This window comes from Pseudopipra pipra, chromosome 26, assembly GCF_036250125.1.
Source record: "Pseudopipra pipra isolate bDixPip1 chromosome 26, bDixPip1.hap1, whole genome shotgun sequence".
NCBI classification, from domain to species: domain Eukaryota; kingdom Metazoa; phylum Chordata; class Aves; order Passeriformes; family Pipridae; genus Pseudopipra; species Pseudopipra pipra.
Genome location: NC_087574.1, coordinates 933422 through 957513, shown reverse-complemented (window position 1 = coordinate 957513; position 24092 = coordinate 933422). Strand labels below are relative to the sequence as shown.

At 50.9% G+C, this 24092-nt stretch overlaps 3 protein-coding genes across 3 annotated transcripts; 2 read left to right on the top strand and 1 right to left on the bottom strand.

Annotated features, from left to right (window-relative positions):
- Nucleotides 1-2416: 2416 nt before the first annotated feature.
- Nucleotides 2417-2954, top strand: LOC135402900 (feather beta keratin-like). The gene has a single exon (XM_064636427.1). It carries the CDS (start codon nt 2514-2516, stop codon nt 2868-2870), a length of 357 nt encoding a protein of 118 aa, XP_064492497.1. The 5' UTR covers nt 2417-2513; the 3' UTR covers nt 2871-2954.
- Nucleotides 2955-8355: 5401 nt separating this feature from the next.
- Nucleotides 8356-9058, bottom strand: LOC135402917 (feather keratin Cos1-1/Cos1-3/Cos2-1-like). The gene has a single exon (XM_064636458.1). The coding sequence runs from the start codon at nt 9037-9039 to the stop codon at nt 8740-8742; it is 300 nt and encodes a 99-aa protein (XP_064492528.1). The 5' UTR covers nt 9040-9058; the 3' UTR covers nt 8356-8739.
- Nucleotides 9059-11516: 2458 nt separating this feature from the next.
- LOC135402916 (feather keratin Cos1-1/Cos1-3/Cos2-1-like) lies at nt 11517-12219 on the top strand. The gene has a single exon (XM_064636457.1). The coding sequence runs from the start codon at nt 11536-11538 to the stop codon at nt 11833-11835; it is 300 nt and encodes a 99-aa protein (XP_064492527.1). The 5' UTR covers nt 11517-11535; the 3' UTR covers nt 11836-12219.
- The last annotated feature ends 11873 nt before the right edge of the window (nt 12220-24092 follow it).

Genomic DNA, 24092 nt, shown 5'->3' with positions numbered 1-24092 from the left:
GCTCCCTTTGAAAGACACAGCAGTCACAAAATGGCTGGAACCAACTGGCTGCCAAAGAGCTTTGCAGCAGAGGAAGTGGGTCCTGGAGGACACCATGAGGCAGCCCTGGGCCCTTAGGGAAATGTCATCCAACAGCATCCTGGACTGCATTAGAAAGGGAGTCTTTCACATGATGGAAGGTAATCTCAGAAGTGTGGAGACAGAGGAGTCAGTGCCTCTCTCAGTCATCACCTACAAGGCCTCCCAGGCTGCTGCATCCCCTGAAAGCACTCCAAGAAGCTGGGGGGGCCTTCTCAGCAGTGAGTGGGCACCAAAAAAGGACTGCCTGAAAACCAGTGAAAGTCAGCTGGTCATGGCTGCTATAAAGGGAGTCCTAGACTATCTGGAGAACTGGGCCACAGGAGCCCTCTGGCATTCACAAAGGATGAATGCACATGGAAATGAAAAACCTCTTCAAGAAGTACAGGTTGGAGACTGAACTATGCTACAATCTGAGAGCCCTCAGACCTCCTGTGTTATGAGAGAGGGTGTGCCTTGGGGAGAGACTTGGAGAGCAGGTGCATGAGCTTCTTACTCCAGGCCAATAAGACCATGCTGTGGTGAGGAGCTCTCCTGAGTGCTCTGTGGGGGGATAGAAAGGGTTGCAGAAAGCATCTTCCCACTGGTAAGGACTCATCTCTCGTCCTATACATTGAGTATTCTCTTGGCATTTGTGCTTCAGCACATTTCATCTCCAATGCCCAAAGGCCTCGCCTGGAGAGCAACCCAGGAGTGTTGGGGGAGTAGGAACTTGTCCAACTCCCCAGTGCATGAGGGTTATCAGGGACCTGCTGTGTCACATGCCTGGGGATGCTCAGGGAGGGGATGTGCTCAGAAGGGCCCCGGGTACAAACCCAGCTCTCACACTACACCAAGCAGTGATGCACTTCCTGCTCTGCAGACATGGAGGCAGCTGGGATGCATCCCAGGAGGGCAAGGGAACGCCTTCAGTAGGCAAATTTCCTGGGATAGGCTCTCCCTGCCTGTGGCGAGTCACGCTCTAATTTTGGGTTGGCCGTGCGTCAGCATTTGGTGTGAGGGCAAGCCAGGAGTGTGTGTTGTGTGCAGACCCACGTCCCTTGCAGGGACACAATTCCCCTCCAGCAAGGGCAGCTCCATCCATAACCCAAGAAAACTGGTCCAAGCACTGGGCTATACCTGAGTACACAGCTCCAGGCAGCCACAACAGCCATTGCCGTCAGCATGACCTTCTTGCCAACACAGCCACAGCTTCAGGGGCTCAAAGGACAGTCAACATGTTTGGAAAAGTCTCTCCTGTTGGTCAGGGTCTAGAGAGTGCAGCCAAAGTACATGGCAGCATGAGGAGAATGGGACATCCAAGGTGCTGTCCCAAGGTCCAACACACCCCTCACGTAGTGAGGAGAGACTTGACTCCATCAGAACTGTTGGATAATCATGGTATTTAGGAAGGATAACATTTTCCTTCTTCATGGTGACTGAAGGCAGTGATATGAGACCCCCAGAGATGGCCATGAGAGGGGATGACTCTTCCAAATAAATCAGTAGAGAATTGAGGGTGAAGGATAAGTCACATTGTCAGGCACAGGAGCCTTTGTGCATCCAGGACAAAGTCCGGCATTGGCAGGAGGAGATTCAAACTCTTCTGCAATGGGGGGTGAAAAGAACCTCACCAGATTTCCCAATTCCATGTCCTACATCTGCACAGACCTCTCCTACACTTGAGGGCACATCTTCTGATGGTGGTGACATGATCCCTCTTGGGAAATCCTTGGACCTGTCATCCTGGAACTTGAAAGGAGCCTACAAAGCCTAATGGGCATGGTAGAAATGAGGAAATGTACTGGCAGTACTGATGGAAAACAAAACACAACCCGGGGCATTAGGTGGGATATTTTGCTTTGGAGATGAGTCTGTTGGAAAATTACTGCCCTGGTGCAGTGACTGCAGGCCTGGGGCAGTGCAGGAGAAGTATAAAAGTGGGTCCTTCTTCTCATCCTCTCATCCACTCCTCCTGACACGATCTCCTAGGGAACAAGGTGAGTCTGAAGCTCTTTATCCTTCTTTTTTTCTTCTTTCCACTCATTATCCTTCCACGGGATTTTTCAGCACAAAACTGCTCTTTGGTTCTATGCTTGCTTTTTAGGTTGCTTGCCACGGGGGAGGGACGGATGCAGAAGGGGTGGCAAGGAGAGAAGCTGGAGCTCACTTAGGGGTTATGGGCTAGGAAGGGATCTCCCTGGGCTTGGTTGCATTTTGCAGGTCTCTTTTGGGCTTTGGAGAAGGAGAGGCCTGTGGGCCTCCCTGTGCCAGGGTTGTGGGTTTGATTCCCGTATGGGCCATTCACTTATGAGTTGGACTCGATGATCCTTGTGGGTCCCTTCTGATCCAGAATATTTTGTGATTCTGTGACTCTGTATGACACCTCCAGCTCTTGGTGCCACCTTGTGTCTTCTCTCCCTTGTGGTGGTGTGACAGGCTTTCACTCACCCCTCATGCTTTTCTTCCCCCTGTCCTCTGTCCCAGGTGCAGCTCCAGCCCCAGACATGTCCTGCTACACCCCGTGCCGGCCCTGCCAGCCCTGCGGCCCGACCCCGCTGGCCAACAGCTGCAATGAGCCCTGTGTCAGGCAGTGCCAGGACTCCATCGTGACCATCCAGCCCTCCCCCGTTGTGGTGACCCTGCCCGGGCCCATCCTCAGCTCCTTCCCACAGAACACCGCCGTGGGATCCTCCACCTCTGCTGCCGTTGGCAGCATCCTCAGCTCTCAGGGAGTGCCCATCAACTCCGGGGGCTTTGGCCTCTCTGGCCTTGGTGGTGGCTACTGTGGCAGGAGGTGCTTCCCCTGCTAAAGCTGCTGCCCATGGCCCTGGGGAAGGCCCTCGAGGACTCACAAGATGGTATTTCACTGGTGGTGGAGCATCATCTTGCTGCTTCCAGAGGGGCTGAGCGAGCTCAGCAGCCCTTGCAGAAGGAAAGGGCCAGCCTGGGCTCTGGGCAAGCACGGCCCAGCCCTGCCTCTGCCCTCTGCCACTCTCTCCTTTCCCTCCTGTGTCCTTGTTCCCTTGTGCTCCCTGGTCTGTGAGGCCCTCACAGCCAGCCTGGGGAGGACCTGCTGGCCCTGCTGCCTCTGTGGGGCAGGCAATGGACATCTAGAGGTTCTCAGCTGCAGTCATGGGGCACAATCTCTTATGTCTCCCTGGTGCTAAACACACCATGACCATTGCTCAAAATGACCTAATTTCTCTCTTTGGACTCATTAAACTTCTTTTGCATTCGAGCCCTTGTCTCTGTGTCATCCTGTCCCCTTAGAGATGCTCTCCTGAGATGCCCAGGGAGAGATGTTGCTCAGTCTTTATTCTGTCACCTGGTGCTTGGTGTTTCTAAACTGACTGTTAACACAGGCTTGCATCAAGTTTGCTTAGTCATACATTGTGTTACTCTGTGCTTTCTAAGCCTTGCAAAACTAGCAAGGTGATGATATTCCAGCTGCCAAAGGGATTTTACTGTTAATGGCATCCACGGTCAACCTTAAACTTTGTAGAAGGAAAGTTCATACACAGCACAACTGTGTTTACTACACCAGGATAACATGGTCCACATCTGCCAGTCCTTCCTACGCCATGAAATTTCACTTCCTTGTGGTTTGAGGGTCCACTTCCCACAGAAACTGCATGCCAGAATCCATTTTGTTATGTCTGGGAACAATCCCTCCTTTCTCTGCAGTGGGAGAAAAGCTCTGCAAAGACCAAAGGAGTTTTTTCACAGGTCTGCTGGACTTGGTGGAGCCTTCAACAGTTTTTTTCATCCCTTGGAACAGTGCAATGAGACCAGGTGAAAGTAGGCATGTGTAGTCTACAGTAAGAGTTGTTCTGTCCTGGGATGTAGAGAGAGAAAATTTCCACTGCAGAGGCTTTCTCACAACTTAATCCATGCCCTGAAGAGAGGCTGCTTTCAGAAAGAGGTTCATTGACTGGACATTTCTGGCTATGGGGGTGAAATAGCACAGACAGGGGAGAACTGCCCCAGAGCTCAAACTTCATAGAATCACAGAATATCCTGAGTTGGAAGGGACCCATGACGATCCTCAAGCCCAACTCCCGGCCCTACACAGGACACCCCAACAATCCCACCATGTGCCTGAGAGCCTTGTCCAAAAGCTCCTTGATCTCTGGTAGGTTTGGAGCTGTGACCAAACCCTGGAGAGCCTGTTCCAATGCCTGACCACCCTCTGGGGGAATAATATTTTCCTAATATGCAGCCTAAACCTCCTCTGACACAGATTCCTGTTGTCCCCTCCAGTCCTGTCACTGGTCATCAGAGAGAAGAGATCATCACCTTCCCCTCTGCTGCCCCTTGTGAGGAAGCTACTGACTGGGATGAGATATTCTCAGTGTTCTTCAGGCAGAACAAGCCAAGTGACCTTAATCACTCCACCCAGCTTCTCCTCTAGACCCTTCACTGTCTTTATGGCCCTTGCACATACGAACAAATCCTCTCTTTTCCAGGCTTTTGCCCAGACAACAGACGTCCCTGCACCAGGGTGGCATGGATGGCACAGATGCTCTCCTGGTTACAGAGAAAGGAGCTAGAGTTTTAGCACTGCGTGGGTGTGACCAAGCTGTTTATTCCATCACTGGAATGTCATTGCTGCGGTGTGGTTTCGGCAGGAAAAGCTGGGGGCTGCATCATGTTGCCCGGCTACCTCCGGTGGAAGGTGTTGGGATCAGCCCTGGTGGATTGGCCCCTCTTCCATCACTGCCAAGTCCCCTTTCCGTTCCCTCCAGCCATGGCTCCAAGACGTGGTGCTGAAGGACAACAGTGACAAGCTCCGAGAAAAGCAGCAACAAGCCCAAGCCCATCGGAGTGCAAACCCTGCTCCAAGGAAAGAGGAGGGGCTGGTCCAAGCCCAGTGGAATGTGAGCCCCTGGTGCGGGCAGAGCGGAAGCAGCCACAGGGGGAATGGAGAGGTGGCAAACTGGGAGCAGCTGGGGGGAAGGAGACAGCAGGGGACTGGTGCAGGAGGAGATGAGCCCAGCCAAATACTGCTGAGCACAGCTGAGCACAGCAGTCCGGAAAAGCAGGCGGTGTGACATGGATGATCTCAATTTTGGGGGTTTGCCCATCATTGTTGTCCATTGTCTTGGGTTTGGGGGTGGGAATTTTTGGCTATGGTAGCTCCCCCCCATAGTACCTTTGTACCCCGAATACCACGTGGTGCGGGGCACAGGGACGGTCACTTATATTGCCTTTTCCTGGAGACCACATGGGCCTGAAAGTGCAAACCAGTTTGGTTTTATTTTGTTCCTGGAGGTGAATACCCTTTTGTGGGTAAAACACCTTCAACTTTGTATACTTTTGCTATTAATGCTGCTGTTGCCGGATTCTCCACCTGGGATGGGGCAACCCCAGACGTATGGACAGACTGGGAATGAGATGCTGGAAAGCAGTGCTGGGAAAGGGCCCTGGGGGTCCTGGTGGGTGCCAGTTGGCCACGAGTCAGCAGCCCTGGCAGCCAGGAGGGCCAACCCTGTCCTGGGGGCATCAGGCCCAGCATCGCTGGCTGGGCCAAGGAGGGGATTGTCCCGCTCTGCTCTGCCCTGGGGCGGCCTCACCTCAACATTGGGGCAGTTTGGGGGGACACAATATAGGAAAGATGTGAAACCATTAGAGAGTGTCCAAAGGGGGGCAATGAAGGAGGTGAAGGGTTTTGAGGGGAAGCTGTGTGAGGACACTTGAGGGCACTTGGTGTGTTCAGCTGGAAAAGAAGAAACTGAGGGGAGATCTCACTGCAGTTACACCTTCCTGATGAGGGGCAGAAGAGAGTCAGGCACTGAGCTCTGCTCTGTGTCACCAGGGACAGGACCCGAGAAAATGGCCTGAAATTGTGTCAGGGGAGCTTTAGGTTGGATATTAGGAGAAGGTTCTTCCCCCAGATGGTGGCTGGGCACTGAACAGGCTCCCCAAGGCAGTGGGCACAACACTGGGCTGACAGAGTTCAAGGAGTATCTGGATGATACTCTCAGGCACAGGGTGTGACTCTTGGGGATGGGCCTCTGCAGGGCCAGGAGCTGGACTCAATGATCCCTGTGTGTCCCTTCCAGCTCAGGATATTCTGTGATTCTGTTACTGTGCATGCCTTATTCTATTGCTTGTGCTTTTAGTAAATTGTTATTGCAACTCATAATCTCTCCTTTATTCTCCCTCCCTTACCAGAAAGGGAGGCAGGAAAGGGAGTGGCTTATTTGGAGTCTAGTTCCCTGCTGGTGTTAAAACCAGCACATTTAATTAGCTCAGTCAGTAGACCATGAGACAGCCTCAGGGTTGTGGGTTTGACCCCACACTGGGCACCAATTAAATGTGCTGTGGCTCGAAGGAATGGAAAGGGGACTAGTGGTGATGGAAGAGGGGTCGAGTCCACAGGGGCTGATCCCAACCATTGGAGGGAGACAGGCAGGATGATGCACTACCCGTTGTAGCCCCTGGCTTTTCCTGCCAAAACCACACCTCAGTGATGACATGGGTGGTATGGAATAAGCAGCTTGGTCACACTCACACAGTCCTAAAACTCCACCACCTTTCTCTGTATTTAGGACCGAGGCACAAACTGATGTTAGAGACCTGAAATTCCTCCAGTCCCTGGAGTTCGTATTTCCCCACGGTGTTGGGCCATGTGCTGAGCTGGCTGCTCCCCTCAGGGTCAGCTGCTGTGGGAAACGAGGGCAGGTGTGGCGTTGCAGATGTGTGGTACCCTGTGCTGGCACCACCACATGGCCCCAAAGTGGCATATCTGGAAAGAGCAGGTGATCTGTAAGGGGCCTCTCTCCTCCACCACGACTGGTCTCTTCTGCTCACTGACACTGGTCATGTAATCTGGGAAAAGTGTGACTCAGTGACTGCACAGGGACAGGCTTCACAATCCAGATGGACTGGGAGAAGACAACAAATTCCTGACTCTCTCTGTGTGTGTGTATATATATATATATATATATATGTAAATATCGGTAATTCAGTGTTGTTTCACTCTAACCCACCCCAAGGGATTGATTATCAAGAACCTCAGTTTCCCTCAGTGGTGGGTTGTAATAACCCACCTAGTGCAACACTGTAGTCAAGCAAGCCATTCCATCATGTCTCCATGACACCAACAAGTCCCCCTACAACAAATCTCTGGATTTGAAACTTCCCAGGACATTTGAAACTTCCTATGACAATCTGCTTATAATTGGAGAAAAAAGCAGTCAAGAGGCTCAGCAAACAGCAGGTGCTCCCTGTGCTGCTTCATCCCCTTGGCAGGATTGGTGTTGGAGCCAGGTAGAACCAGCAGAGAGTGGGGCATCCTTGGGGAACATGGGAAAGGGGAGGAGCTGGAGCTGCAGGTCTTGGTGGGAAGGAGGAGAAGCCTTGGTGTCTGGGCGTGGTAAGAAGGGACCCACTAGTGGTGTTAAAAAGAGATAGTGGCTCTTCCCCAGACCATGGTGGGAGAAGCGTAAGGGGACCCTGTCTGGTCTGGATGGCTCTGTGTGCCCAAACCCCTGTTGTGAGACTAATGGTGACTTCGGGAACTCCTGCTTTGCACCCGGGCCCCTCCCCCAGCTGTAGTGCAGGAAAGGCTGGCAGCCTGACTGGGGAGAGACAACATCCCTGCAAGACCTACAAAGAAAGCGAAAGGGAAGGCAGAGAGAGCTGAAATGCTGCAGAAGCAACCAACCGCCTGTAGCAGGAGGGCACAAAGACAGGTGGGTGAGGAACAGCCCCTCTGTGCCTGGGCTGAGGGACAGAGAGGCTGTAGCTGGAGATGTCTGGTGGCCAGAGGTTCAGAAGGGACAGGCAGCAGGAGGAACACGGGGGGCTGTGAGGAGCAGCCTGTCCTACAGCCACCACCAGCACTACCAGCCCTGCCCCACGCAGAGGGACCCTCCTGGGCTCCAAGAGCCACCCTGCCAGGGAGGGCTCAGAGGTGCTGTGGATGCAGAAAGAGCTGCCAGTGCCACTCCCCCTCCCGTGTGACTGGGGAGATGGACTCCTCAGCCGGACACTGGTCGGGCTCCCCATCAGCTGCAGGGCGTTCTCAGAGGCTGAGGAGGGAAATTTTGTTTGGGGTGCAGCAAGGCAGGCCCTGAGGGCTGCTGGCTCTGCAGGAGCCAGGGACACCTTTGTCAGCCGCAAGGGACAGTCTCCTGGCAGAAGCCCACTGCCAGTGTCTCCCCCTTCCTTCCCTCTGGCAAGGCCCCTGGCTCTGCTCTGTGCCTGCCAGATCTCCCCGCGGTGACACCTTTCTCTCTGGCAGCTGGGCAGGGCGTGGGGAGAGGGAAGGACCACACTGAGGAGCAGGCTGGGATGCAGCAGAACTTTAATGAGTTGAAAAGGTGGAAAGGAGGTGCTCTGAGTGGGCACCATGGTGCAGGGAGCACCAGGGGCAGGTAGGAGGAGTCTCTGGCCCTTGGCCAGGGTGCAGTTGAGACCTTGGATGGGGCTTAGAGCATGATTACAGCCCAGGAGAGCAGAAGACACCAGAGAAGAGAGAGGGAAAGAAGAGGGGCAGAAACAGGGAACTCCAACAAGGCCCGTGTTTTCAGAGAGCCCAGGCAGCCCTCGTGCAGGGCAGGGGGAGCTACGGCTGCTCAGTCCCTCTGAAAGCCATGGCCAAGGTCTCCGTGCTCAGTCCATTTCCGTCTTCTGGGTTCCTGGGGGTCCTTCCATGGGGCAGCAGCAGCAGCTTCAGCAGATTCTGCCGCAGTAGCGGTTGGTGATGCAGGAGAGGTCAAAGCCCCCGGAGTTGATGGGCACTCCGTCACAGCTGAGGATGCTGCCAACGGCAGCGGAGGTGGAGGATCCCACGGCGGTGTTCTGTGGGAAGGAGCTGAGGATGGGCCCGGGCAGGGTCACCACCACGGGGGAGGGTTCGATGACGACGGTGGAGCTCTGGCACTGCCTGACACAGCACTCATTGCAGCTGTTGGCCAGCGGGGTCGGGCCGCAGGGCTGGCAGCAAGGGTTGCAGGGCTGGCAGCAGGACATGTTTTTGGGGCTGCAGGTGCACCTGGGAGAGAAGAAAGGGAGAAGATGGGGGTGTAGGAGGAGCTGCCTGCCCACCAGGAGAGAGCCAAGACACGTGCTGGGCTGGGAGGCTCTGCTGGGACGACCACACCACTCTTGGCCTGACCCCTGGCACTGAGCAAGGACAGCCAGGCCCAGGAGAGCTCCTTCCTAGTCAAGAGCCCAGGAGTTCCCGCAGTTCCCTCAGCCCAGAACAAGCCCCTCTCCAAACCAAACCTTCTCTCCACTTCCCCTTCCAGCCCCAAGCCCAGAACAGCACAGAGCTTCCAACTCACTTGCTTCCAAAGGAGAAGGGCGATGAAGTGGGTCAGAGAGTGCAGAGCTGGGATGGCTTTTATACTGGTCCTGCACTGCCCCAGGTCCAGAGGAAGCCTCTCTGGAAGCAATAATTTTCTGAGAAGCTCATCTGAAATGCAAAACATTCCAGCTAATGAGACGGGCTGTGTTTTGGTTTCCTGTACGGCTGCATTTTCATTTCCTTCTTTGGCTTGTGGTCAGTGTGTGAGAAATAAAGAGTTGGTTTTATTACAAGCAAATATAAGGCGTATCATGGAGTTGTAAGACGCCGGATTCAGCCTGGAACCGGTGTCAGGGAAACATGCGGACGGGAATAAGGAACAGTAAAATGAATATTAGTAAAGAAACCCCTTATGCCACATGGCTGATCCTGAGAGACGCCATACTGCTGGACACTCCACCTCCTAGCATGACACAGCCAATCAAGGAGAGGGAAACGCCTCTTCTATGATGTAAACAGGGTTGAACCTTAAGAATGTTTAAAACGCGGGACTTTTGAATTGGAAGGAGTATTCCTGGGAATCCTGTATGCCTAGGACACCCAACACGTGTTGTAATTTTTCCTTATTGTTTTATTCCTTTTGTTTTGCAAGCTTTTGCCATTTTTCTAAATTTAATAAAATGAGATTTTTCTCACAAGTGCTGCTACCTCTCTTCCTCCAAAGGCCCGTGAAGGACACTACCAATTATTGCGAAATCCTGGCTAAAACCAATGTGTTTCCCAACTTTTGCAACCCTTCCCTCATCTTCCTCACAATTTACATGAGTTTTTTCAGTACAGTCAGGACTAACCATGTTGACAGCAAATAAAAAACTCAACAATACCATTGAAGGTAACTCTGGAGATGGTCAGGTTTAACCCTCTGCTCAGAGCAGGCACAACAAGAGCATGTTGATCAGGTCATTGTCCCATGGGGGTTTGAAGGGCTCTAAGGACTTTCACAGACACTCCACAAGCTGCCAGAGCAACTCTGGTGAGCTTGGCCACACTCACAGGAGAAGAGTTGTTCCTCAAGCCTATGCAGAATTTCCTTTCCCACTGCTCCAATCCACACAGAGGGGCAAGCAAACAGCCCTGTCTGCACGTGGGCAACTGTGGGCTCATGTGCACAAGGAGACTCAGAGAAACCTCTTGGGAGGGCAAGGCTGGATTGACCTGGGACAGGACAAGGGCCAAGACACACTGAGGTTGTAGGAGTTGGTAGGGAAGCACCAGAGAGAGTCCAGAGACTGAAGGAGTCCAAAGGAGAGCACTAAGAGTTCCTCCAAGCAGCATTAGGGGGAAGAGAGTCAACAACATCAGCGCTGATCACACACCCGCAGAGACAATGACCAGTGTCGATCCCAGAGAGAGTGGAGGGTGGGAGAGAGGGGACGTGGCACTCTGTCACATTCAGTGACCTTTTGGCATCAGAGGGAAGATTACAGAGCTGGGAGCAGTTGGGCCCTTCCTGCCCACGGGGCTGCAAACAAGCCCACGGGAGTGCCCCGAGCCAACGTCCCCAGAGTGCACGCGATGCCTCTGGCACTTGGGACTCAGCTTCTGCTGCCACGAAAATGAGCTCCTGTCCCACAAGTCCATGGGCTTCCCTCCCCAGCTCCAAAAAGGAGCCTTCAAGGGGGATCATGAGTGGCCAAAGAAGGAAATGAAAATGCAGCCGCACAGGAAACCAAAACACAGCCCGTCTCATTAGCTGGAATGTTTTGCATTTCAGATGAGCTTCTCAGAAAATTATTGCTTCCAGAGAGGCTTCCTCTGGACCTGGGGCAGTGCAGGACCAGTATAAAAGCCATCCCAGCTCTGCACTCTCTGACCCACTTCATCGCCCTTCTCCTTTGGAAGCAAGTGAGTTGGAAGCTTTGTGCTGTTCTGGGCTTGGGGCTGGAAGGGGAAGTGGAGAGAAGGTTTGGTTTGGAGAGGGGCTTGTTCTGGGCTGAGGGAACTGCGGGAACTCCTGGGCTCTTGACTAGGAAGGAGCTCTCCTGGGCCTGGCTGTCCTTGCTCAGTGCCAGGGGTCAGGCCAAGAGTGGTGTGGTCGTCCCAGCAGAGCCTCCCAGCCCAGCACGTGTCTTGGCTCTCTCCTGGTGGGCAGGCAGCTCCTCCTACACCCCCATCTTCTCCCTTTCTTCTCTCCCAGGTGCACCTGCAGCCCCAAAAACATGTCCTGCTGCCAGCCCTGCAACCCTTGCTGCCAGCCCTGCGGCCCGACCCCGCTGGCCAACAGCTGCAATGAGTGCTGTGTCAGGCAGTGCCAGAGCTCCACCGTCGTCATCGAACCCTCCCCCGTGGTGGTGACCCTGCCCGGGCCCATCCTCAGCTCCTTCCCACAGAACACCGCCGTGGGATCCTCCACCTCCGCTGCCGTTGGCAGCATCCTCAGCTGTGACGGAGTGCCCATCAACTCCGGGGGCTTTGACCTCTCCTGCATCACCAACCGCTACTGCGGCAGAATCTGCTGAAGCTGCTGCTGCTGCCCCATGGAAGGACCCCCAGGAACCCAGAAGACGGAAATGGACTGAGCACGGAGACCTTGGCCATGGCTTTCAGAGGGACTGAGCAGCCGTAGCTCCCCCTGCCCTGCACGAGGGCTGCCTGGGCTCTCTGAAAACACGGGCCTTGTTGGAGTTCCCTGTTTCTGCCCCTCTTCTTTCCCTCTCTCTTCTCTGGTGTCTTCTGCTCTCCTGGGCTGTAATCATGCTCTAAGCCCCATCCAAGGTCTCAACTGCACCCTGGCCAAGGGCCAGAGACTCCTCCTACCTGCCCCTGGTGCTCCCTGCACCATGGTGCCCACTCAGAGCACCTCCTTTCCACCTTTTCAACTCATTAAAGTTCTGCTGCATCCCAGCCTGCTCCTCAGTGTGGTCCTTCCCTCTCCCCACGCCCTGCCCAGCTGCCAGAGAGAAAGGTGTCACCGCGGGGAGATCTGGCAGGCACAGAGCAGAGCCAGGGGCCTTGCCAGAGGGAAGGAAGGGGGAGACACTGGCAGTGGGCTTCTGCCAGGAGACTGTCCCTTGCGGCTGACAAAGGTGTCCCTGGCTCCTGCAGAGCCAGCAGCCCTCAGGGCCTGCCTTGCTGCACCCCAAACAAAATTTCCCTCCTCAGCCTCTGAGAACGCCCTGCAGCTGATGGGGAGCCCGACCAGTGTCCGGCTGAGGAGTCCATCTCCCCAGTCACACGGGAGGGGGAGTGGCACTGGCAGCTCTTTCTGCATCCACAGCACCTCTGAGCCCTCCCTGGCAGGGTGGCTCTTGGAGCCCAGGAGGGTCCCTCTGCGTGGGGCAGGGCTGGTAGTGCTGGTGGTGGCTGTAGGACAGGCTGCTCCTCACAGCCCCCCGTGTTCCTCCTGCTGCCTGTCCCTTCTGAACCTCTGGCCACCAGACATCTCCAGCTACAGCCTCTCTGTCCCTCAGCCCAGGCACAGAGGGGCTGTTCCTCACCCACCTGTCTTTGTGCCCTCCTGCTACAGGCGGTTGGTTGCTTCTGCAGCATTTCAGCTCTCTCTGCCTTCCCTTTCGCTTTCTTTGTAGGTCTTGCAGGGATGTTGTCTCTCCCCAGTCAGGCTGCCAGCCTTTCCTGCACTACAGCTGGGGGAGGGGCCCGGGTGCAAAGCAGGAGTTCCCGAAGTCACCATTAGTCTCACAACAGGGGTTTGGGCACACAGAGCCATCCAGACCAGACAGGGTCCCCTTACGCTTCTCCCACCATGGTCTGGGGAAGAGCCACTATCTCTTTTTAACACCACTAGTGGGTCCCTTCTTACCACGCCCAGACACCAAGGCTTCTCCTCCTTCCCACCAAGACCTGCAGCTCCAGCTCCTCCCCTTTCCCATGTTCCCCAAGGATGCCCCACTCTCTGCTGGTTCTACCTGGCTCCAACACCAATCCTGCCAAGGGGATGAAGCAGCACAGGGAGCACCTGCTGTTTGCTGAGCCTCTTGACTGCTTTTTTCTCCAATTATAAGCAGATTGTCATAGGAAGTTTCAAATGTCCTGGGAAACCCAGAGATTTGTTGTAGGGGGACTTGTTGGTGTCATGGAGACATGATGGAATGGCTTGCTTGACTACAGTGTTGCACTAGGTGGGTTATTACAACCCACCACTGAGGGAAACTGAGGTTCTTGATAATCAATCCCTTGGGGTGGGTTAGAGTGAAACAACACTGAATTACCGATATTTACATATATATATATATATATATATATATATATATATATATATATATATACACACACACAGAGAGTCAGGAATTTGTTGTCTTCTCCCAGTCCATCTGGATTGTGAAGCCTGTCCCTGTGCAGTCACTGAGTCACACTTTTCCCAGATTACATGACCAGTGTCAGTGAGCAGAAGAGACCAGTCGTGGTGGAGGAGAGAGGCCCCTTACAGATCACCTGCTCTTTCCAGATATGCCACTTTGGGGCCATGTGGTGGTGCCAGCACAGGGTACCGTACAGATTCGACAAAGTCCTGCAACAGAGTCTTTGAAGTCAGGCATGTAAAGAGAGGAGATCTCCAAAGCAGGTGTGGCAGGGGAGGTTTGCCATAAAGGAAGAGAAGTGAGAGCACAAGGGTTAGAACAGATGGCTAAAACGCTGGACTTATCCTCTGCTTCTGGTCCTGCACTAGTCTTAGTTTTAAAATATACTGTTTTAAATGGAAATTAGACACCCAATCTGTCCCTTCCCACATGGTAGTGGTTTAGCACATTATAATGAAGTGTTGTCCAAGAAGTTATTTCAGTTGAGAGATGTCCCCCAACAACTCACAACTTTGTTCTGCCAGCTCACTCTCACCTCTGAGGGATAGTGAAGGAGACAGAGGAGGTTATGTGACTGTTTGCAGTACTCAGCATGGGGGCCACAGTGCGAGTCACTGTGTGATGGCAAATGTTCTGTACTCTCTGCAGGGAGGTACCACTTGTAAACTGAATACTGAGAAGTCATATTTGGGACTGTGTTAGTCCTACTCATGTGCTCTTTCACAGATTCAGAATAGGGCTGATGTTTTCCTGCCAAGACACTTGTTGGTGCAAAGAAATGCTCCTTTTGCAGACACAGCACCCAGAAAATGTTGCCATTGAAAACATGGGGAAGATTCATGACTTACTCACTTGGGCTCACATCTAAGGCCTGTGTTCCCAGACAAGCTCCTAAAAACATTTTCAAGTGCAACAGATCATCCTTTGTCCGCTCTCACTAGAGTAGGTGCACTCACACTGAGGTGTGTGAGATACAGCCATCACCTGGTGTCTCTGTGCTCCTTTCACACTCACTAGACCTGGTTAATCTGGGGAGGAACTCTAGGCAGGCTAGCACACCTCAGACCATAAAACCAGGAGATACCTTCTGTCACAGAGGCCTGAGCTACTGCCTGCCCATGAAGAGCCTGAAAAACCCTCATAGGAGCTCTTTTGGAATGCAAGGAACAAGACCAGAGAGGAATGTGACTGATTTTCTCTGCCCAGGGCACAGGATTAGCCAAACTCGCTGTGGTGGTAATGCAACTGCAGCAGGTAGCCTGAAAATCTCTGCTCTGGGGAGTTTTGGATTCCTCCCATTGTTGCCCCCAGAGGACCAAAGACGGTGAATGCTAAGCAGCAACTTCCATCCTCCTTCCTCAGGTGCAGTGTGGATTTCTCTCCCTGCTCCCTGGTACCTTTTCAGTGGGATGGGTCTCCTCATGAGGAGACTCCTTTTCATAGAATCATAGAATCAGCTGGGTTGGAAGGGACCTTGGAGATCATCAAGTCCAACCCTTGATCCACTACTGCTGCGGTTACTAGACCATGGCACTGATGCCACATCCAGTCTTTTTTTAAAAATCTCCAGGGACAGAGAATCCACCACTTCCCTGAGCAGCCCATTCCAATGTCTGACCATCCTCTCTGTAAAGAAATTCTTTCTAATATCCAACCTAAACCTCCCCTGGCACAACTTGAGACCCAGCCCTCTCTTGTCTTGCTGATCGTTGCCTGGGAAAAGAGACCAACCCCCACCTGGCTACAACCTCCTGTCAGGGAGTTGCAGAGAGTGAGGAGGTCTTCCCTGAGCCTCCTCTTCTCCAGGCTGAACACCCCCAGCTCCCTCAGCCTCTCCTCATAGGACTTGTGCTTGAGTCTCTTCACCAGCCTAGTTGCCCTCCTCTGGACCTGCTCCAGCACCTCAGTGTCCTTCCTGAACTGAGGGCCCAGAACTGGACACAGTTTATGCTGCTGGGTCTGGCTGTGAACAGGCCAAAGAGGGAAAACTCATCCATGTTCGTCTGAGGATTGTCTGTCCTTATCCTGTTCTCAGCCATCTGCCTCCGGATCCTGTTTAGGAATACCTGACCATCCTGGGGCAGGATGATGCAGCCACTTGCAGCAAAGCAGCAAATACATCCATGGGGTAGAGCTCTTGGTGTGGAGAGAGATATTCCCCAAGCAGGTGTGGGTGGGAGGTCCTGGGAGCTCTCACCAGGACTCTGCTCTTCCCCACAGCTCCCCTGCCCTGCCTGTGCCCAGCAAAGTGTGGAGATGATTTCAAGCCCTGCCTGTCCTTGCCTTGGAGCTGCCAGGGAAGATGTGCTCTGTGGGCTGCCAAGACAAGCAAGGACTCTGCAGGGCCAAGCTGCAGGACAGGGGAGTTGGGGAGATCAATTCAAGAAGAGCTTGTGGGACTAAGGAAAAATTACTAAGGACTGTGTAGGGAAAGGGAATGAGAAATAGAACATGGAGCTATAAAAGGGCCTTGTTAGACCCTGGAAGCAGCTGCCAGAGAGTTCACTTGTCTGAGCACAGCCCCTGATCACTGCATTCTCTCCTATTTTCTGATAAAATCTTCCTTAACTGTCTTTCAATGTGACTTCACTCTCCATGTGTGAGTGGTATAAGGATTGTTTTCTGAACTTAAATGAGGATAGAACTTAATGAACACTGTAGAAACAACTGTGGTAGGACTCTGAGGAGTACTAAGCCCTTGGAAACCTTGAAAAATGTAAGAAATCATAAGAGGCCCCACCTGAACAGCTGACCCATCTCATCTGACTCAAGGTTGTAGATCTCCATGTAATTACACCCTGAACTGAAATGCTTCCTTTAGATCCATTTCTTTAGCTGGGACAAAACTAGATCTTAGCTAAAAAGAGCATAAGCAGAAGCTCATCTTTAAAGCTCATAAGGAATGAATGGCATGTGTTACCTACCTCTTTAATCATCCTTTCCCTGGGTATAACATTGGTATTGGATCTGTGCAGTTCACTGCACTCTCAAGGAGATGTTAGGCAGAAGTGGATCTCCTTGGCACACACTGGTCCATCTACAGTTCCAGAGGGACAGCTTTTCTACAGAAGCATCTGAAGAAGACTCAGAGCTCCTGCTGATCAGGTTTTGCCTGCAATGATTTAAAAAAACATGTGTGTTATCCCCCCTAGGAGGCCTAAAGGATTCACATGGCCCTGCCCCTACTGAAGTGTGGAATGTTTTTCACTGCTCATTAAGAATTGGAAGGCAAGTCATTCCCTTGTGGCTAATTAGGGAGCTTTTCCAGTTTTGTTGGTTTGTTTGTTTTTATTGGCACAGGAGCTAGTAAACAGGAGGATTTTAATCAGCTCTCAAGACAGTGGCATTTCTTTCTGTCTCCTTTTGTCTGAGCCTTTGCCTTTTAGTTTCTAGTAAAGTCAGGACGTTCTGGTGTTGCAAACTCAGTGGATCAAGGTGCCTTCATGAGAGATGGAATATTTACCTCTGGTGAGACTCCTCTGAGCCTGGATGTCTAGTGGAATTTTCACCCACCTTAAACTGCACTTCTCTAGTTGCACCTCCACAATGTGGCTGTAAGGATTCTTTGAGAGAGAGGGCAGAAGGTGTTGGCAAAGCCAGTGTAAACAAAATGTCCACTGCTCTGGTTGAGTGGTGGGAACCAGCTGCATGACCAGTGTGCATTTCCATGTGTGCATGGCTTGTTCCATCAAATGATTAAAGTAAACTCATTACTTGCCAGACGAGCCTGTACCAGCAGCTCCACCCAATTGCTGAACTTCACATCCATGAGCAAAGTGCTCTAGGGAGGGAGATGGCAGGTTTTTGTGTGCAGGAGAGAAGTTTGACTGGTTGCTTTAATCAGCTACATCTGTCACACAAAGCACAAGTAAATCACTTTAACCACACTGAGCCTTTGGACTTGACGCAGAAGCTGCAAAAAAAAGGTGATTTTCTTTGTTCTGGCTCTAGGCAGTGTAAACAGTGTCGTTTTGGGTAGAAGTCTTCTCAACAAAGCCTGAGTGTCTACTGTGAATTTTCTTCTGCCTAGGCCAGTTTTAGTCTTTAAGCTCCCTTGAGCACCATTTGGAGAAAAACTGATCTGTCTAAAGCTTGGCTCAGCTGACCTGTACAGTAACTTTTGGAGGAGGTGAACTAAGGTCTGAAATTGCCCATTTCTCTCCACTGATGACCTGTGGAGCAAAGATAAATATCTCAGGTGAAGACACCTGCTCTGGACGTCAAGGGAATCAATTCCTTCCTATTTAGAATTATATCTCTAAATAAAGGTCTCAAAAAGTCTCAATTACCTCAGACAAGCTGTATCCTGGAACAACTGTTTCTGCTCCTTTATATCATGAAAGGGAGGTTTATGAGACTGATTCCTTGCAGATGTCTCCAGTGGGATAGTAAAGCTACTTGTGGTGTACCAAAGGCATTCACCTCAGTTTTTTCTCAGTGCACCTCCCAGGGGTGATCCATTACCACCTCCACCAGATGACAACCTCTGTATAACCTGCAATAATACCTCTTCTCACTGGCCTGAGTAAGGGCTCCAGATTAGTTGCCTTATGCACAGCTCAGATCTTTATTTAAATTGTTATGATTCAAACCTGTGATAGATGCTCTGACATCTAAAATGATCTTGAGAACACTGATAGAACTGGGTGCTTTGCCCTGGCAGTGACACCCTTGCTGGGGGAGCTGTCTAGTGGGGAGGATGAGGGAATACACATCCCTCTTCCATTCATGAGTGAAATAGGTTCTTTTGTTTTGCAGGCTCCTCAAGTCCTTGTTTAGGCTCTCATTAGCTGTGCTAATTAATCAACAGCTGTGCTAATTAACACCTTTGGCTTATGATCAGGTTTGTGCAATCCAGTGTCATCCTGGTGTGAGAGGAGACAACTTTTGGGTGAGGCAACAGTGAAACGTGCCCTGAGGTGGCAGTGCCTGGGTGACAGGGTGTGTGAAAGGGCAAGTGCCCAGAGCAGCTATCACCTCCCATAGCCCGGGATTTTACACTTGAACAGTGAAAACCTGCCCCAGTGAAAACCAGCAGCTTTTGGCACTTTGTTGGGGCTTGACCTGTGCCTACCAGAGCCATGATTCAGTTCTGTCAGAGGACTGTGGTTCAGGCAAGGACCCAAACCACCCCTGAGAGTGCCACGACTGAGCCACAGGTCCCAACTGCATCTGAGAACATAATGGTTGAGACAGAGACTTAAACCACACATGAGGACACATGATTGAGACAGGGACTCAAAGAGTAACTTCAGTAAGCAACCTTTCCAACCCAAGCCATTCTATGATCCCATAATTCCATGATTTTGTTGTCTCCTGTGAAAACATATCCATTTCTATCCCTGCTGACATTTAATGAAGACAAAGGAACAGAACAAACATTGGCTATGACTGTGGAAGACTCTGGTGACAGTCCCTTAATATCAGTCTATTGATTCCCACCCATCCCAAGGTTTAAATCTTAACTTAATATGAAATATTCAGTCTTGTAAGGATAGAGAGGCAGCAATTTCATTCAATAATATGTTTCTGAGAAATTAAGCTGATACACACTGAGATGTAAGAACTGTTGGATCCAAGTCCTTTCTGGGACTGAAATTCCTTTGAGAAGTTTGGTCTTCACTTAGAATGTCCATGTATTCCAGGCTGCACTGCCATCCTCTCAGGGTACAGTGCTCACAGTCCACCAGCCCCTTCCCAGTGGCCCCATTGTTTCACTGCTTAATTTGTGGAACTGCAGGTGCCATTTGCATGAAGCCAAACCAGTCAAGATGACGACAGATGAACCACATAATTTTAATCTTCCTTCTGAGGCGAACTCATAGACAGGTCAGGTTTCTGTCCCCCACCTGCCAGTGGAAGTTTAGCTCTTCTCACAGTTTCTGACCTCTGAAGGCCAGTGATGGCAGAGCAGTGTTGCTGCTTAGCTGTGGGTATATGATCTCTCCTGTTCTGCAAGTTGGGAGAAGTTCTGCAGACTCACCAGCAAATCCTACCTGAAAATAAGGATATGTGCTGAGCTCTGGTTATCAGAGCTACATCTCCTTCCATTGGCTCTGAATGTGGCCACAGAGCTGGTGAGAAGAAATCCATGTTATCCTGACACAGGGCCCCAAAAAGCAGTTCCCTCCATCTGTGCAGGTCCAGGACTCGCTCCCTGAGCTCTCAGCTGAAGCCTTTGTGACCATCTATTGCATGTCTGTGGTCTCATGTACCTGAGGACAGAGCTGGCTGCTGACTTGGGCGCCACAAAGTGCCCCTGTTGAATCCTTTCATGTTCATCCTGAAGAATCAGGAGACGAAATTTGACCTCACAGTTCTCTGGTGGGAGAGAGCTAGACTGGAGTCAGTATTTTTCCTGTACATAAGACACCCTTGACTGAGGAAGAAGAGGGAGGACCATGGACTTGTGAGTCATGAGGCAAACTGAGGGCAGATGCTCTCCCAGAAAGTGTTGGAAAGGAGAGTTGGGTTGGAGAGAGGAGACTCTCTGTTGATATCCATGAAATCCTTGAATGAGCTCTCCACAGCTGTTACAAAAGCTGCCTGTAGCCAGGCCATGCACGAGCACAGCCCTCTGAATGTTCCTCTTATGGCTCCTGTTAACCATGACACGATAAACCTGTTAATTAAGGGAGCCCCTGCCATACTCAAACCTTATCTCTTCATGAAAAGAGGTGAAAAGAGACACAGATTTTAACACCATATTGACTACAAGAGAAGTTGCTGAGGATCAGAAGAAGCCCTAATGCACAGAAATCTCCCCACCTGGGACCCATGAATGTATGACACCATAAATCATGGGCAAGAGGTGAAATGGAGTGATCTATCTGGTGAAACAAAAAATACAGGTTGTAATGTCAGGCAAATTAATAGTTCCTGGGAACCAGAACCCGTTGAATGTCCACACAGAACTCAGAGGTGGAGAAAGTTATATAATTAAGCGTTAGCACTGGGCATTCCAAGAGTTGCAATTCTGAGACAGCCTGCTGGGGTCAACCAGAGTCCGATTAATACGGGTCAGAGTCACAGCAAAAGCAACCACAGACAAAATACTCCAGTCATTCACCACCATCACCAGCTCCAAGAGGGGATGATAACTCTTTCTCTTTCCAAAATTCAAGATCAAAGACCAAATAATGCCTGGAGGGTAACTGGGCCTGTCGATTAGTTGAGTGGAAGCCTATCAACGGATAGGTTATAATGGCTTGTATATTTTGATTCCAGTCAGTGCTCATCAACAATTAATGACATTTCTAATAGATATGGGAGCACAAATATCAATATTAGCACAGCTGAGAAGGTGGGTGTACAACCTGGACTGCAAAGAGTTAAAACCACTGGAGTGAACAGAGCAGGAGCTCAGTGCCAAACCACTCAGGTTCATTTATGGCTCCTGGGTGAGACGCTGCAGTTAAAGATCACAATGAAAACATTTGGGGCTTTGATGTTCTGAAGAACTGAACCTGGCTCCTGCCCATGACACTGTGTGGTCCTTTGGTTCAGGTGTTGACCTGATAAAAATTGGGAGGCTACAGTTTGTGTTCTCCAAGAAGCAGCTGCACTCCCTGTATATGCACCACAGTACACAACTTCTGCTGCAGCATGAAAAGGAACTTTGGAAGTCAGAGCTAATTGGAAAAATGACAAATTATCTCCAGAACGCTCTCCCCATGTAATTTACTGTTCCAGCCAGTTCAAAAACTAGATGGGAGATGGCAACTGACAATTAATTATCAGCATTTAAATGCCAGCACAGCCCCATTAAGAGCTGCAGGACCCAATTATTGCAATGTAATAGAAATAGATATCCCTGGCAATGACAATGGCATCACACCCCCAACATAGACTTATCTTAAAAGTCTTTTCCAACCTTAACAATTCTGTAGTCTCATTTTTCCTCTTAATTGGAATAAATATAATTCCTTCAGTTCAAATACAAAATCCTTGGGGCCATGCCCTATTAAATTATACTGTGTCAGGATTTTTCCAAAAGATAAGACAAACCTAAACCTTGCTAATTTTGTTATATGTGGAAATGAGGCATATCTAGTGGGTGGTGGAGCTGGGAAACATTATACAGTTGTGTGTGTGTTCCCTGTGAAGTGGTTCCATCTCCAGCACTATTTGCATTTAGATCTGACCTCAGCTTGGCAACAATGGCCTGCTGGGGTTGGGGTGAGGTTGGGTCTCTACCTCCCCAGCCTGTGCTGTGGAGACAAACACCATTAAAAGCATCTTGATGTGACTTGTATCTGAGTCCAGATCCAGGGTCTTGGGGAAAGAGAAAATAGTTCAGTTAAACTGTCAGGTTCCAGGACTGCCTGGACTCGAGTGAGAGCTGTTGAGGGATCACACCAGGGTCTGTCTATCTCCCCTGAGCTGAGACTAATTGTGGCATGCGAATGAGTATTAAAAAGATGTATCTGACTGGCTTGTCCAGCTCTTATTCTTCCCTCAGCCTCCCCTTAGGCACAGTTAAGAAAGGAGCCCTTGTGAGAACTGACAGCTCTTGTGGCTTTATCTCCTAATCAAAATGGCCTGAGGAGGGAAAATCCATTCCCAGCACCTGGACATCAGCCAAACCCTCAGCATATGGAAAAGACTCATCAACCTGAGACTGGGCAGGATTTTCTGTTCAACCATATTCCCACCCACGCCCTAAGCTGTTCCATTGCTTTTCATGTCTCTCCTCTGTCTCAGGGGAATCACCATTGCTTTGCTGCACCCAATCTCCTGGCAGAAAATTCCATTTCTAAGAATGAGCTTTTCCCTCTGTGCACAGTGTCATGTGAAGTCCATTTGGTGGAGCCAAGAGTTGACCTTGGAGAGCAGCTGTGTTGGAAGTCTGTAAATTCAACTGTGGTAGCTGCAGTGAAGTTTTAGCTGAGTTTTCCTTTCTGAAGGAGTAGAAGTGCCCGTGTTGGCAGTGAAGCCTTCTGGAGTGACAGGCAGAGCTTAATATTTGTAGGAAATTGGGGTGTGTCAGAAAGACAGACAGAATAGGGAGAATCAGAAAGAGGCAAAGAGAATGAAGCACCTGAAGAAACGAAATGTCTTGTTCCTGAGAGGGGTGGGAGGGTAGATGATCACTGAGAAATGCAGACACAGGGTCTGCACTAATCTGCTAGTTAACATGCTCCCATCTTCTGCACTTCATTGTCTACATTTCAGCTGGAAATTTGTGTCTACAGAAAGAAAGCTCAGGGGCTGATTCTTCCACATGGTCATCTGCAGGATCTCCCTTAGGGTGTCCTCCTTGAAAAGGTTCAGTGGGCTGTTGGCTGAGGAACCAAAATGATTCACCATCAGAGAAGGAAGATCCAGAGAGGGAATGTTTCAGGCAAGATAAGAACAAATATTTTCTTTTCCTCACTTCCTTCACCTTCCCCACTGGGTTGTTTCCAGAAGCTCTGCTCTTGAGGCTGCCAGGTGGTTTTCTGACTCACACACAAACAGGGGTGTTGTTCTCAGGATGCACTAGTGTGGATCCCACTGTGAAAAAAAGCCTGGCACCTCCTGGCAGGGTGTCCCCAGAGGAAAGCTGTGCTGGGCCCCAGCTCCCTGTTTTCCTGTTGTTCAGAGCTTCCAGAGGCTGGTTTGTAGAGCCTGTTCCTTGTGTGCTGGGGCAGGACACCTCCAGAGGCCTGAGGGACCCAAAGAACCAGTATGAGAACTTTAAACCCGACTTCCAATTCCCCATCATCTTAGATAGCTCCTGGGTCCCTGAGTACACACTCTGGGGCTGTGCCTTCCTTCCACCCAGCCTAGAACTTCACCAGCAAAGCTAAGCATGGGGAGAAGTTTCCTACCTTGGTGGAACAGATCTGCCCTCTGTTATGTTGCTGCAGATCCTGTCAGTATGTGAGCTTTGTTGGAGAATAGATTCCTCCTGAAAAAAGGCTCTGGTGTTCCAGGCAGAATGAGGAGATGGAGATGAGCTGGCACTGGTGAGTCACCCAGTGCACTGATTCCATTTTAAATCAGTAATAATACACATTAATCTTTCCCAAGTCGAGTCTGTTTTGCCTGTGTGAGTCACTGGTCTTTGATATCTCTGTCTTTATCTTGACCTATGAGTTGAAATTGAGAAAGTCTGTGTGGGCACCTGGCAGCCAGCCAAGGTGAAACCCACCAAAGGACATAGAATCATACAATCACACAATATGCTGGGTTGGAAGGGACCCATAAGGATCATCCAGTCCAACCCCTGGCCCTGCACAGGATCCCTCAACAATCCCACCATGTTCCTGAGAGCATTGTTCAAACTCTTCTTGAGCTCAGACAGGCTTGTTGCTGTGACCACTGCCCTGGGGAGCCTGTTCCAGTGCCCAGCCACCCTCTGGGTGAAAAACATTTTCCTGCTATCCAATTTAAACCTCTCCTGACTCAGCTCCATCCATTTCCTTGACTCCTGTCACTGGCCACAAGAGTAAAGAGATTGGTACCTGCCCCTC